Source organism: Ranitomeya variabilis, chromosome 7 (assembly GCF_051348905.1).
Source record: "Ranitomeya variabilis isolate aRanVar5 chromosome 7, aRanVar5.hap1, whole genome shotgun sequence".
Taxonomy (NCBI): domain Eukaryota; kingdom Metazoa; phylum Chordata; class Amphibia; order Anura; family Dendrobatidae; genus Ranitomeya; species Ranitomeya variabilis.
In genome coordinates, this window is record NC_135238.1 from 56,564,450 (window position 1) to 56,579,890 (window position 15,441).

A 15,441-nucleotide genomic window follows, 5' to 3' on the forward strand; every position below is an offset into this window, starting at 1 on the left:
ACACTGACATCACACCAGGTCGGCCAATCAAAAGAACAGCCATGGATGCCGAAAGATTGGAGCTGGTTCTCAGGGCTTCCGTCCAGAGGCCACAAATTACTGACCATACAGAAGGACCAGGTCCTGCAAAACAATTTGCACCATCAGTAATTGCCACTTTAAACGTTCGCTGTTGTTTCTATATACTTTGAATAAACCAAAAGTAAAAATGGAAGAACTTGTCAATATTTCATAAGTGGAATTTAGTTTTTTCAAGAATTATGAACCACTTCTTCTTCTACCCCCTGCTCCCTGACCACATCATAAGGCCACATGCACACGCTCAGTATTTGGTCAGTATTTTAGTTGTTATCCGAGAATGCTCATGTTTTAATTGAGTATTTTCGGCAAGACATGCAGCCGCGGGGACTCAAGCATATTTTTTGACCATGCCGAAGACACTCTGTTACTACCCAAGCATGCTCGTTCATCACTAGAAATAATGCTTAAGGGCGCTGCTCCTCTTCTCACTATCATTTTTTCTTTTTCCAGGGATACATGTGCCTTGGCCAATGATAATAATTATTCTGCTGTGTCTCAAAACCAATTTGTAGTGAAATGTTCAGGTGATCGGGTGCCTGGACCTACTTGGTCCCATTTTCCACCCTACCCATACTCCTGCGTGCTCATTCACTGTTTGTTGCTGTATGATGTTCGTTCCTTCGTATTTCCAGCATTTTATTACAATAAAGCCTTTTGCTCTTACACGCTGTGCAGTCGCTTCCTTGTTTGCAAACTGAATAAAATATTGTAAACATTGTTTTAATTGTTACTGACATGTTTTTAATTTAATACTTTAAGATATTATTACGTGTATACTGAATGCATTGGGAGTATAAATATTGTTTCTTTAACCTCTGTTAACAAGGAAAACGATACAAAAAGGTGCAGAGGCATAGAATGTTCCTAGCGATACAGAATCCACAAAGTTAAAAGGAACATGGGCTATGCTACCTGGATGTGGCAGAAAAAGGAAGACGTCACCGGCAGTCTCCTTATTGAGAGGGAGGCCGGTGGTGAAAAGCCTTTGAATGACTGCAAAAGACCTGCAGCAAGACTTGGTGCCAGCAGGCATTGAGGATTCAGTTTGCAAAGTAAAGTGCATGCTAGACACTGAAGATCTTCATGCACACACTCCCCTACTGATCCAAAAATATAATATGCTCAAAACTATATAAATAAGCCACAGCAGTTTTGGCATTCTGTTCTGTGGAGGGATGAAACAAAACTGGCATTTTTCAGATCTATGGATCAGCAGCAGGTCTGGAATAGAAAGTATGAAGAATTATATTGAAAAGAACACCCTGCCCACAGTGAAGCATGGCGGTGGCTCGGCAATGCTCTGGGGCTGCCTAGCTTCATCCGGCACTGAAAACCTGTAGCGTGTGGAAGGCATGATGAATTCAATCAATCCTTCACCACCTTAAATATGTTCAGACATAAATGAAAAACCAATACAAACTAAGTATAAGTGAATGGAATGAAAAGGACCGAAATATATTGAGAAAAAAAAAAAAAACAGGTTCACTAAGTGATGCAAATTACAAATCAAACACTATTAAAACAAGCTAAAAAATAAATCCACACACATGGAATGGTGGAATATCATGGATCCCTGAGTGTATATATTATATATATATTCAAAACTGAACAATGATATGAATAACAAATTATAAAATATATAATTTCACATTTATACTAAGACACTAAGCTTGCAAATGGTAATGACTACTGTATGCAAAAATAATGGTGAGACAATATTATAAGCATAACTATAATGTATCACAAAGCAAGTAGTCCTATAGCCTCTTAATGACGCCGCAAAACACCGTAGGTCTAGAGAATTGCCTGCAAGAAATTATGTATGATCACATGACGGCACCATCTCTGTACATTCAGTGGTTAGTATTCATTTATCCATTGCACAAGCGTAGTATATAAGGTTTTCCTCCCAGTCCATGTCCACCCCCTGACAAAGCACATTGTGTGAAACGCACATTGGACATCTGGACTCGCAGACATTCATGTTTAAACACTGAATAGGAGGATTTGTGGGTTGTGATCGGCGCTGCCAGCTCATGTAGAAACAGACAAAATGTACAATTGAACAGTGGTTTATTCTACGCGTTTCGGAGTACATATGACTCCTTCTTCAGGACAATACCACAATATCACTTGTAGTTTGTCCTGAAGAAGGAGTCATATGTACTCCGAACCACGTAGAATAAACCACTGTTCAATTGTACATTTTGTCTGATTTGGATGAGCTGGCAGCGCGGATCATAAACCACAAATCCTCCTATTCAGCGATTTAGCTACGGTTGCATGTCGACCGGTGGATCTGCGGCAGCCGGCACTATCTGCCTATGAATCTTCTACATCAGGTGAGCAGTTACATTACTGGCGAATCTTACTTTACATCGTGAGATAAGACACTATCTGCACTTTTTCTTTCCTACAAGGTATATTACTAGACATTCATGTTTGGCATTTTGTCTCTAATAATGGTTTATCATTACCCTGGTCTTGCCATTTGTAAAGCATTTACATGTATACTTACTGTAGGCAGATTCTAGTTATATGGTTACTGCACACACGATTGTTTTCACTTGTTTGGATCATGATTTATACTTTAAGCATTTGAGCTCCTGTATTGTTTTGCATTTTCGAACCTCAAAATAAGTGTGTATGTTTTTTGTACTTGGTATTATTCATATTTTGTTAAATTTGGACTATATGTCATAGACTTTGAGGAATCCATGTTGTTCTACTGTTTCATCTCTGTGCCTTTGTTTTTTGGTATCACCTAACTGACTCCTATTTTCAGAATATTTCATATTTATTCTGGTCATATTCATAGATACATTTAGTAATTGGTTTTATGGATTCAATCAAGTATCATCTCTTGTGTGAGGAAGCTGAAGCTTAGGCGCAACTGAACCTTCCAACAGGACAATGATCTGGTTATGGGCTCAACTGGTGGAGGCTTTAAGCCTTATGTCTGTGAGCAGCACGGCTCAGAGGCGATGGCTCAGTGGAGTGGGTCCTGATAGACGACACCTGGATCAGCAAGCAGAAGGTAGCTAAGTAGGATGGCAGACAAACAACAAAACAGGTGACACAAAAGAGGCAGAGCAAAATGTGTGGATACATACGGGAACTGAGACTGTGTAGAACACTAGCTTCTTCCAGCAGGGTTGCAAATATCACAGGAAGGCGGTCTAACCATTTCCCTGCTGGAAGATACCAATCACACATGTAACAGAGTATTAAAGCACCACTCCAGCGCTTTTTTTTTTTTAAAAAAAACCAGTGCTGGAGTGGTGCTTTAAATGCAAGCCCTCTGCCCCATTCTTATACTCACCCTCCCGCAACTTCACCTTTTACCAACGGTGCCGGTCCCGTGGCGCCATCTTGTGCCTGTAACTTCTGAATTGGCCGGAAGTCAGAGGTTACGTCAGAAGAGCTCAATGCAAGAACGAGGCTCTAGGATATTTATTGATAAGTGACCTCCGGCGCCGCTCCCTGAAACACTGGAGCTGCCGGTAGGTAACATTTCGCTGGAGTGATGATTTAATTGCAGTCAATTATCTTCCAGTCTGAAGAATGGTTTATTGCAGAGTAAGAACACAATTGTTGGGTTACACGTATCAGAACAGCCTGCAGTGACAGGATCGAGTGTTTTCATATTATAATGAAGCAGTCTCACTGGTCTTCAATTGGACTATGTGATTTGTGATAGCTGCACACTCCTCCAAACCTGCTGCTGAGCCACACACACCATTGGCCCTAACTGAATAGATATCCTAACAAGAACTTCCTACTGAAACTGGGTTTAATTTATTATGGGGACCCCAGTTTAGGGAGTTCTCTCCCTACACTACTGCTATCCAATTTTAGCATAGGCACAATATTAATACAATAAAAGTTGCATTGTAACTTTTTGCACAAGCACATCCTTTTCCCGCCTTACTCCTTCGTTACTTATCAGTGGTGTACACTAAGGTGAATGTTTATTGCGGAAGTATAGCAGTCCTAATAGGACAAATGGCATGCTGATCCTAGAAGTGAAGGTAGGGCGACTGTATATGTGAAAGGTATAGTCACTTTTCAGTCCCAGGGTGGAGGGTCATTTTAAGTATTGTTTTGTTTTTATTCATAAGAAAGGGTAAGTTTTTTTTTTTTTTTTTTTGAGTATTTTGTTCAGTTGGAGTATGAATACTTAAATGTAATTTCATACAGTATAAACTGTATCTACACCTTATTTTATTGGTTTATTTATGAAAGAATCAATATAAGACGTTTTCGGATTCAATAGCCATGCTCCTGAAGAAGCTACTGATGGTGAAACGTTGAGTCGGATTTGACATGATAGACATGTTTTAATGACTTTTATAAAACCTCTTGTAAGTAGAATAAAGAGACTGGAGGAAAAAAAAAAAAAAGCTTTGATCTTGGGGGTTATCAGTTTGCCCTCGGTTTTCCAGAGGATGAGGGGGTAAACAGGGCTTATGCTGCTCCCGCACAAGAGCTAAACAGAAACTTGATCCAATAAAGGGAATACCTGGACCCGCTTAAAAAAAAATCCTTTGAGCTAAATTCTAAGCCTTTGCATACATTTATATATGTAGTTACTCTTGGCATACACTGTGTACATGATCAGTGTGTGCACCTGAAGTTTTCCCAGTGTCTATGCCAAACATGTTTGCACAACACGTAGTAAACATAAGTAGTTGAAGGTTGAGATTTCAAGGGGCGCTTATGGGGAAGTAGGGGGACACACGGCCAAGTAGTAAGCCAAATCATGGGCAGTTTTGCTTTTCAGCATAGTTCTGTAGATTAGGGATATCATGTAAAGCTGGGACCACCCCCTAATGTAGGAGCGTTATTGGTTTTGTTATGGGGTCGAAATAAAGGGTCTGAATTATTGTAGGGCAGTCTGAATTTATTTAGGGTTTTTATCAGGAGTGTCTTTTTAGAGGGTCTAGACTGGGCAGTATAATGGTTAGGGGCTCTGGGGTATGCATTTGTTTCTAGGGTTTGGTGTAGAATCTCTATTCCTGAGTTATTGGGTTCTATCCAGGGTTAAACTTTAATTATAGTTCTGTACTGGGGTCTCAATTAAATTAAAGGTTGAGTCTCAATCTTAGATGTTTAGTCTGGGGTCTTAATTAAAGGGGGTTTTCCGAGATAATTTTCAAAGTCAAAGATAATAGGGCTTGGTTAGTAATGTGCCTCCAAAGCCATCCATATATGCTTTACAGGTTTGGTCCCACTAAGTCATCGCCACGTGCTTGGTTTGTTAACATGCAGTATTTCTTGCCACACAGGGAATGTTCTTACCGCCCCTCTAAGTTCCTGTATGCGGTGCCCCCCACACACTCTCAGAGATCTGATTTCCATAAATCAATGCCCAATACACATGTAAAATGTGCCCTCAGTCTTGTCTGCCCCTACCCATTCATGTAATGTCACTATCACAGCGAGGCCAACAGGTCTTGTAACCATGCCCCCCCCCCCCATGACTCAACAGACGTCGAGAGCACAGTGCTGGTTCGCACCATTCCTACAAAAAATTAACGAACCCAGAGAACATTTACGTTCCTATTTATAGAACCAAATTGTAAAAAATGACCATTACATAAAGGATACGAAAAAGTAGACAAGAGAGAACTCACTGAATATACCAATTTGATTATGATTTGGACAGGAAGCCGGTTCTACATACTGATGAGAAACGTTGTGGCGCTGGACTAAGAAGTAAGGGTTAGCCACTTCCCATTAAATAATCAATTTAGATATACAGTGTAAAAAAAAACAAAAAACAAAGCAAACTACCGAGACAGAAAATGAATAAACTTGTAAAAGCAAAGGTCATTAAGAAAGGTCTGGAAATGTTTAATTAGAATGAGCCTGAACATTTAATACGTCCAAAATTAAACAGACTGCGGGGTCTTCATTTTCCTTTTCTGCTTCAGTTTTGGGGTCTGAGGGGCTTTTCTGGCAGATTTAGTGAGTTTTACTGCAGATTTAGTAAGTTTTAGTGCAGATTTGGCTGGTGTTTTTTTAGGAGTCTTTTTAAGGATGCTGCGCATTGGTGGAGTCTCCAGCTCTTCAGGTTTTTGGTTCTTTTCTTCAGATGCCAGCTTATTTTTTTGCTTACTTGGGGTCTTGTTCACTTCGACATCGTCATTCATCTTGCGTTTTTTAGGTGTAGGCTTTTTAGTAGATGACACTTGGATATTTTCCGCAGAGCCTTTGCTTTCTTTTTTCACTATGGACACTTTCTGAATATCCGATTTCTATAAAAGAATATAGGCATGTTTCAGATAAATGCACGCCATCACCCGCAGGCAAGCTTCTTTAAGAAGCTGAATTTATCAGAGATCTGTTGAAATTCAGCTTCTTTAAGAAGCTGAATTTATCAGAGATCTGTTGAAATTATTTGCAACTGAAATTAAGTGGCAAGATCTTCCGCAATGTAAAGAAGCAGAAAAAGCAACTTTTTTTTTTTTTTAAACAAACAGATCTTTGGAGGATGTCCAGCAGCCAGTAAAAATTGTCAAAAATTATCCCAAGAACAGGGGACCACACTGGTAAGAAAATTATATTGTAAAAGATTATACTTACTGCTAAAAGAATTAAAACTGTTCTGATATTTTTTTTTCTAGAAACACTGCTCCCAAAGTGTCACAGGCACCCATCCATAATGGGGAGTAACGCCTGTATCCAGCCATTCCCGACTTAGTAGATGTGCACCAGTCCAAATCACAAGAATTGGACCAATGCACGATACTGTCGAGAAGAATCTCACCATTACGGATGGTCAGGTCACGTGGGATAATCAACAGTGTAGGTATGCTATAAGTGAAGCGCGGACAAGCCACTGGAGTAACTGAGAAATTGTGCGTCTAAGAGCACAGGACACTTACCCTTTTCTTGCTCTTCTTTGTACTGATGGGCTCCTGTATAGGAACCAGCAAAGGGATTTCCTCCTCCCCACCATATGCTTCATTCTGCTCTTTACTAGTAGTGGCCCTCGTCTTCTTATCTGCCGATTTCTTAGTTGATTTGTTCTTTTTGGCAGGCTGCTGCTTGTTCTTCTTAGCTGGTGTTGTCTTTTTGGCAGGCTGCTGCTGCTTCTTCTTAGTTGGTGTTGTCTTTTTATATAATAAAAAAAACAATTGCTTTACACTTTATATACTACAGGTAGAGTTGATGTGAATTGATTCGCAAGACTCGACCCGGTGGCCAGGTCGGTGGATGGGAGCCCGGAGAACCATATCTTACCTGGAACATCACAGGCTCCCCTTTTGGTTAGCCGGCATGCCGCAATGCCATCGTGGTGGCGTGACGCAAACATGACCGGCTAATCAAAGAAAAAAAAGAATTGGGGATACCATCACTTAAAAGATTGCTTTCGGGGCTCCTGTCCAGCAACCACAAACCTGACCATGGGACTTGGTCCTGCTAAATTGATTTTCACATACTAAATACAAAATAAAGCCACACGGAGAGTATGAAAAAAAAAAAAGGAGGGGAGAAGGGGGAAGTCTCCAAATTGTGGCAGGCATGTTCATTATATATACACTATGCTGTACATACAGTGCGTCTACTGTGCAGTGAGCAATATTGGCATTCGGCCATTAAACCACGAAAGGTTCAATGCTGATGAAACACCGGGAAAACAGGCTATATAAAGCAAGGATCAAAGATACATTTTGCTTTGCTTTATCAGGACATTGACTACTTATGCACTAGAATAGGAAATCTTGGGATATTGGCAGAACAAAGAGCACATGATAGAAAACCAATCAGAATATGCATTCCTACCTTCACCAAGCCCAAGCTATTCAGATTGTCTAAAGAGGAGGTATAGATCGGGAGAGCCACCGATGACTGGCTTTTCAGGTGAAGAACTTTGACATTTTTCCATTTCTGAAAAGAAAGACAAAAGGTTAATATCTGTCAGTTCTTACCGCCCCTAGAGATGTCTGAATATGGAAACTATACATTTTCTTTTTTTTTTTTAAATATTTATTGACCTCTAAGTTACCATGAGCTTGTTCACTATGACATGCAGTCAAAAGCAAAGTGACAAGCAATTTGGATATACCTTACTGGCACAAGTAACAAGGGCACCGACGCCTCTAACTGGCCTGATCATTGGGGATAGTCCTATATAATACGACGCTTCGGAGAGGAACGGTTGTGTGCAGGACACCTACCATTGGCAACTTCTCAGCTAGAACTTGAGAAACTGCAAGTATGTTTTCAGCAATGTCTTCCACCTTCATACCTGTGTGACCCACACGTATTGAACTGCAAGATAACAAAAAAAAAATATTAATTGCTTTATTAGAAGTGGTGAGCGAACGTGCTCTAATAAGGTGCTATCTGAGCATGCTGTGCTAACCGAGTATCTTCGGCGTTCTCGAATAATATGCTCAAATCCCCGCGGCTGCATGTCTCGTGACTGTTCGATAATCCCTGCATGTGTTGCGGCTATCTAACAGCTTCGGGGACTCAAACACATTTTACGAGCACGCTCATCACTTGTTATTAATCCTCATCTTAACTGGTGATGAAGACTGACTGTCCCCACTTACTAGCAGCAGCCTCTGTTGGTGATATGAAGCTGTGTTCCCTGGATAAAGCGGTTCAGTTCGGCAGCGAGATACTTGTGCTTTAGATTAACAGACTGCGGTTCTCTGCATAAAAAAGACACAGAATAAAATTTCACATTACATTTTGTATACATTACCTATTATTTTATATTATGGCTTTCATGCCTTTATGCTCTATGATGCACTAATACATCATGGAGATTGTCGGGGACTTTGGAGCAGGCTCAGAGGTAGATGCCGGCTATATTATATAGTTAATGTCTGCCTCCAACAGCAGCAATCAGCTGTAAACCTCTAAATGACACTGTCAATCATGGACGGCGGCACTTAAATGCAGGACTGCACCCTAGATGTTAGTTCTGGGACCCTCTTGCTATCACAGCCAGGGGTCGGCCGGCACCGCACTCGTCAAGTGATCTGTCGTGTGACGGAGACAGTCATTTTTACTCTATACAGCAGTAATGATAATGTCTGTAGAGCGCTGTGAAAATAATGGCGCTAGATCAGTGATGAAAATAAAAATAATATGGTATTGCTGTATACAATACAAGAGATCAGACGGTCGCAGGTTCAGGTCCCCTAATGGGACTGAAAGTGACAAAAGAAAAATTTAAATATGTAAAAATGTGAAATCAGGTCACTTTTTCCAACTTAATAATAACGAAACTTATTAAAAAACAAAATACACCTATTTGGTATCACTGTGACAAGAAAAGTTCAATCTTTCAAAATATAAAATTAATTAAGCTGATTGGTGATCGCTGTAGCGAGAAAATAATAAAACAGAATTGCACATTTTTTTTTCCGGTTGCCACAATAACACTAAAAAATGCAATAAGAGATCAAACCATAGTATGTGCCCTAAAATGATATAAAAAGACCAGCTGGTCATGCAAAAAATAAACCCCGACAGCTCCATTAATGGCAATATAAAAAGCCACGATGCTCGGAAAATGAGGACAAGACAATTATTTTTTAAAAACAAAATTCAGCAGTTTTTAAGCTAACAAAATAGTAAAAAAACAAAAACAACCACTATATACATGTCTGCCATCTCCAAAATCAATATGACCTAGGGAATCATGTTTCCAAGTCATTTTTTACAGTACAATGAGAGCTGTAAAGATAAAACACAAAAAGCAATGGTGGAATTGTGTTTTTTTTTCACCGCACTTGAAAATTGTGTACCATTTTTCCTTACTCTATGTGGTAAAATGAATTGTGTCATTCAAAACTAAACCTGTCTGGCAAAACATCAAACCCTCATACATCTATGTCAGAGCAAAAATTTAAAAAAAGCTAGGCTATTTAAAAAAAAAAAAAAAAAAAAAAAAAGAGGAAAAAAGAAAGCAAAAATTGGCTGCAGAGGGCAGGGGTTAAGATGCGCTGAAGATTGGTAAGAGTTTCAGGCAAGTTAAGTAAATCGCTTCCAGACATGTTTAACGAAATAATCTGTTGAGAATCAACTTTGTACTGTGAGAAAATCCCAGCCGAATATTAGAGGCTGCCCTGTTGTCATTGGGCAGGCAGTTTGGCGAAGCGATCCAGCAGGTGATCACTTTCCCTGAAGAAGCTGAAGATGCAATAACTACTCACTAGTTATGAGCGAGCGTGCTGGGATAAGGTGTTATCTGAGCACTCGTGTGTTAATAGAGTGTCTTGGGCGTGCTCCAATAATATGTTTGAGTCCCCGCAGCTGCATGTCTCGTGGCAACAAATGGAGAGATTACCTGTTAGGCAATCCCTGCAAGTGTTGCAGATGTCGACCATAGTATTTGAGCATGCTGAAGACACTATTAGCACACGAGCATGGTCGAATAAAACCTTTTCAGAGCACGCTCGCTCATCACCACTACTCACCTCTTCTCTTTATAGAAATGTTTTCCAATGTGGGACGGCAGGAGTCGTCGGATTCTAGAATCGGCAAGGAACAGATCATAACCGCCCAGCAATCGGCGCTTTGCTTCATATGGTTTGTATTCTTTTTTCATTTTTTTTAAAGGGATGACCTGTGAACAAATACATTAGAAATGAAGAGGGAAATGTAATACACGGAAAGATTAAAGGTTGTGCATAGGTCTCTGTCCCATCTGACATCAGGTGTGGAGAGAAGCTGCCAAGTGCCCGACAGGACAGCTGCCGAGAAAACTGCCTGATGACCAGCAGGTACGGTGCAAACGTCATGATTCCTCCTGGGTGTTGTCAGTCATCACAGCAACTGTCCAGTTCAGTATTTGGCAACGTCTCTCCATGCCTGTCCTTGGATTGGGCACTACTAGGACAACCTCTTCTTGATCAAAATGTTTGACCCCCATAAAATAATAAAGCCTATACTCCCCTCCCGTGCCGGCAAATGTTCCCATGGTGTCTGCACTCGATCTCCCGGGGTTCCCATACTGTTGTTGTGACACCGGTGCCCAATCAGTGCTGGCGTCACTGTCGCCACCTTCAGACAAATCGAACACGAAGAGGACGTCCGGGCTGCAGCTGATCTCTGACTTCCTCTTCCTGCTCAATTCAACAGGATGTGGGGACAGTGACGCCGACTGATTGGGCGCCGGCATCACAACAGTACGGGAGCCCCGGGAGAGAAAGTGCTGACACCGCGGGAACAACGCCAGCACGGGAGGGGAGTATAAGCTTTATTATTTTATGGGGGTCAAGCGAGGTCAAGTGAGGGGTATGACAAGAAGTTGTCTAAGTAGTGAACAACTTCATTAATATGCCTTGCAGCCTATAGTAATTTCAATGGCACCCACTACTGGCAATAGTCGCAATAAACACCATAATTCTCATTTTTGTACACTTTCCTAATTTACTTCCATTTACCTCTGTGATCTGTTTGACTCCATGCTGACTGAGCAGTTTTTTGTAAAAATTTTCCGTCTGTTCCACAGACATGTTAGGCTCATCTTTAGTGAAGAGACAAACTTCACACATAGACGGTCGGATCCCATGAGGGAGAGGACTGAAAGATGAAAAGAAACAGACCTACATTTAACTGCATTTAGAGGAAAAGGATGGCAACAAAAACAATAGCTATCAGAGGGGATTACACAGTCACACCTGATGCCGGGACATCCCAAAAACTGTGGACCACCACAAGCAAGACCACTCTTCTTATTTCTACTACTGTTGTCATGAGTTTTTCTTTACCTCTTTAAGGACAGAGCCAATTTTTATTTTTGCGCTTTTGCCTTTTCCCTCCCTTTCTTCAAAGAGCCATAACTTATTTTTACGTCGACAAAGTCATAACACTTTTTTTTTTTTTGTTGTAGTTGTCATTGACTGCCTTCAGTTTTATCATAGAATGGAAACAGGAAAAAAAAATCCAACTGAGGTGAAGTAGTGACAAAAAAAAAACAAAAAAACTATTTCAACATTGTTTTTTTGGGGTTTCGTAATTGTGCAGTAAAAATGACCTGGAAACAGGATTCTCCGGGTCAGTCCGACCACGCCGATACTCAACATACATAGGGGCTGATTCATCAAAGTATTTATGCTAACTTCCTGGCCAGTGGCCACTATGAAAAACTGGTCCGAACAATATAGACAGCCAATAAAAAACGGATGTCTGCCTCTGTACATAGTAGCGCATAGAGTGGCTGACCGGGTGGCTAAGCCACTTCTGGATAGAAAGTCAACTGTGCCAAATGTAGCCTTTGCTTTATGTCAGACCCCAAGATTTGTCCCAGAGACTCATTTATTTAAAACAAAATGGAGATATCCAAATACAGAACAGAAAACCGCTCGGCCTGTGAGCGAGCCATGTGAGCTTACATTCTTATTGCTTGGGCCTGATTCGGGATCTTCCATACAGTAAGCATCAGTGATATCCAGTCATGTTCATTTAACAGTAATAAATTGCCGCTCTCCTTGGTTTTATGGTAAGCGAGTAGGGCTTTGGCTGCCTTCTTAACCTGAAAGTAGCAAAGAAAAAAAAAAAGTTAGACTATGTACACCTCCACACAACTTTTTTTTTTTATTGTTCATGTGTTACCTAAATGCAAAATAAAGCCACTTTACAGATAGTCTTGATTAAAATGTTACCTAGCAATCGGCTAGGTAAAAGATTGCCTATAAATCTTTTACCTAGCTGATTGCTGTGCAAAAATGTTACAAATCCATTAGATCTCCCCTTCCTTTTCAGTATTAAGAACTAGCAAGAGGGATTGTTCACTAATCTGCAGTATAGAGGGGAGAAAGGATCTAAAGCCTTATAGACAGCAGAGAAAACACGCTATAGACAAGGAAGAAAGCACATGAAGAGGGAATGGGTGCAAAAGAAGTCAGATATGAGAGGCAGAAGTACCCTGGGATACACACAGACCTCACGCTCAGCTCTTATTAGTCCCTCAAGAGAGGGCTCTGAATTGAGGATTGCACTGCAGACTGATTATCAAGGAGGGTGTCTGAAAATGAATGGAGATTACAAACTGAAAGTGTAATTTTTACAGTAACCAATCTCATGTCAAAAGTGTCCATAGGTTTTAAAAATTGCCATTGGCAGAATTCTACGTCAAGCAGTAACATTCAGCAAAAACAGCGACAAGGGAGTCACCATTATTACTATTAACTAAGCGTGATCTGCAGTACAGAATAGTACTGATCAGGCACCACTGTATCTTAACGCACCACTCAAGCGTTATTTCTGATTGAAAAGCTGAATTAGGGCCACTAAAGTAAGGTCCCTGACCCTAGTATTATGCTCACCAGCCGCCCATCACCACCCTGCTGCCACGCCGTCATCTTGTAACCGCAGCTCCTGACTAACCGGAAGACAGAGGTACCGGTCACAAGCTCTCCATGCAAGTCCATGAGGGGCTCACTCTGGATCTGAGACCTACATTGAGTTGTGACTTTCAGATTGCCCAGCAAACACTGCAGCGATCCGGCAGGTCACAACCTGCTGGAGACCGACTGGAGCAAGGTAGGTAAAAGATGAAGGCAGCAGCTGGTAAGTATGAGAGTAGCGGCAGGGAACTTAGATTAGTGATTATTGCTTTAAAGAACAACAGCTTAAATGGTCAAATCAGCTCCTCTCCAGATGAAAGTAGTGTCACCTATCAGAGGCAGCAATGGCCTCCTTTCTTCCTCCTCCTTGTTGTTTAGCTCGTTGTCTAGATTACAGGCCACCTCTGCAGTCTGCCCTGATACCCCACCACTGCCTGCGCTAGCTGAGATAAGAGAGGATGGAGGACCCCAGTAACGTTATGTCCACAGGGAACTGCAGGACTCGGGTAACTCTGCCCCCACCCCCATAGCCCGGAGCTGTGACACATGAACGGCCGAGGACTGGCGGCACATAACGGTGATATAACAGCACTCTCACCTGCTCGCCGTCCACTCCATGCTGCACTTTTTCAGCCATCTTTGACTCCACACGTGTTACTGTACAAAGCAGTGCGCATGCGCGCCCGTGCGTTCACCAAACTTTATTAGTTACACCCTTAAAGAGTCGCGGACTTAGTGACGCGGAGGAGAATGTCACGTGACGGAGCCAAAACCAGGGCGGAAGTGGCGCTACATTGAGCGTGTCACCTGAAAGGAGGGACGATCACGTGACTGACTCGTATAGAGCGGAAATGACGCAAAGGCACGATCACGTGGCTGTCTTTACAGCTGACTAGTGCGGAAGTGAGCGAGAAGGACGTGAAATTGTCAGAAATTGCCGGGTCAAAGTCTCTACTCTTGGCTCGTCTGCTCAGCAGCATGTCACCCTCAGATTCTCCGCCCCTACCCTAATGCTGTAGAGGCCGCCATTAGCTCACCTTCTGATCATTTATCTTGTCAGCCATTTCTTCGTTACCACAGTAAGAGCCCATAATCCACACTAAAGTCTGACGGCGGCCATAAGAGGGCCCTTGTACTCTCTGTATGGCCAGTGTAGTTATTACCCTGCAAGACCCAGGGGGATCGGCGCTGACCGTGCGGCTCCATCCACCCAGACCAGGAGGAGAACCCGTCTATAGGGGCGAGCAGATTGGAATCCACAATCCGCCATATTTTACTTGGAAATTCGATGCACAACAACTTTAGTCTTCACAAATTGCATGCGGCTTATTATCTGTGGTCTGGAGCCTCCACACAGTACAGAAAGATGGAGGCAAATATACCACCACTGCTGTCCCTGTGCTTCTTCTTGCCGATGCACTCTGAAACCTTGGGCATCTTCACACATCCCGGCCTAGAGTGCCCATCTTAAGGATGTGGCGCATGCGCCAAGAGCCATAAGTCCCAACCTAGAGGGTCCATGCACAGAAAACCAGCAGTCCCCGGCCTAGAGTGCCCATCTGAAGGACATGGCAAATGCACAAGGACCCAGAAGTCCTGTCCCAGAGTGCCCATCTGTAGGACATGGCGCATGCACAGAGACCCAGAAGTCCTGGCCTAAAGTGCCCATCTGAAGGACGTGGCACATGCACAGGGACAGAGAAGTCCTGGCCTAAAGTGCCCATCTGAAGGACATGGCACATGCACCAAGGACCCAGAAGTCCTGGCCTAGAGTGCAGACAGAAGGACGTGGTGCATGCACAAGGACCCAGAAGTCCTGGCCTAGTGTAACGAGTCCCTGGGTTTCAGAAAGCACACAGTGGTGGTGTGTAAAAAAAAAAAAAGGCTGCAAGTAGAAGAGCATGCGGTGCATGTGAAGATTTGATTTTTTTTATTATTGTGCCAACCCTGTTTGGTTCAGACAGGCCGCATCTGCCATCTTGACAATTCACACGGAGAAAATTGCAAACAACCTGCATTCTGTAGAATATGAATTTGGTCA

At 42.1% G+C, this 15,441-nt stretch overlaps 2 protein-coding genes across 5 annotated transcripts in view; one reads left to right on the plus strand and one right to left on the minus strand.

Moving 5' to 3' along the window:
* Window positions 1–799, plus strand: part of LOC143784937 (uromodulin-like) — a 44,207-nt gene extending 43,408 nt beyond the window's left edge. Inside the window, exon 16 of one of the 2 annotated variants that reach the window (XM_077273555.1) lies at window positions 532–799. In XM_077273555.1, the coding sequence (XP_077129670.1) occupies window positions 532–593 (62 nt within the window). In that variant the 3' untranslated portion in view covers window positions 594–799. The remainder of the gene's footprint in view (window positions 1–531) is intronic. The other variant, XM_077273554.1, reaches the window with a different exon arrangement.
* A 5,114-nt stretch (window positions 800–5,913) lies between these two features.
* RSL1D1 (ribosomal L1 domain containing 1) lies at window positions 5,914–14,211 on the minus strand. Of its 3 annotated transcripts, none has more exons than XM_077275144.1 (9): window positions 13,999–14,211; window positions 12,447–12,586; window positions 11,496–11,634; window positions 10,527–10,675; window positions 8,649–8,750; window positions 8,268–8,361; window positions 7,873–7,977; window positions 6,972–7,199; window positions 5,914–6,341 (listed from the first exon to the last, which is right to left on the minus strand). In XM_077275144.1, exons 1-9 carry the CDS (start codon window positions 14,035–14,037, stop codon window positions 5,976–5,978), a joined length of 1,362 nt encoding a protein of 453 aa, XP_077131259.1. In that variant the 5' UTR covers window positions 14,038–14,211; the 3' UTR covers window positions 5,914–5,975. The 3 variants fall into 3 exon arrangements, with proteins under 3 accessions (XP_077131259.1, XP_077131261.1, XP_077131260.1); XM_077275146.1 differs by having other exon boundaries at window positions 13,730–14,004; XM_077275145.1 differs by lacking the exon at window positions 13,999–14,211 and adding an exon at window positions 12,997–13,073.
* Window positions 14,212–15,441: the final 1,230 nt, after the last annotated feature.

Coding starts and splice junctions, on each gene's coding strand:
- RSL1D1 (XM_077275144.1), bottom strand. CDS start 14,037: ATGGCTGAAAAAGTGCAGCATGGAGTGGACGGCGAGCAG. Junction 10,676..11,495: donor GAGTCAAACAGATCACAGAG/GTAAATGGAAGT, acceptor ATTTGTTCACAG/GTCATCCCTTTAAAAAAAAT. Junction 7,200..7,872: donor ATAGCTTGGGCTTGGTGAAG/GTAGGAATGCAT, acceptor TTATATAAAAAG/ACAACACCAACTAAGAAGAA.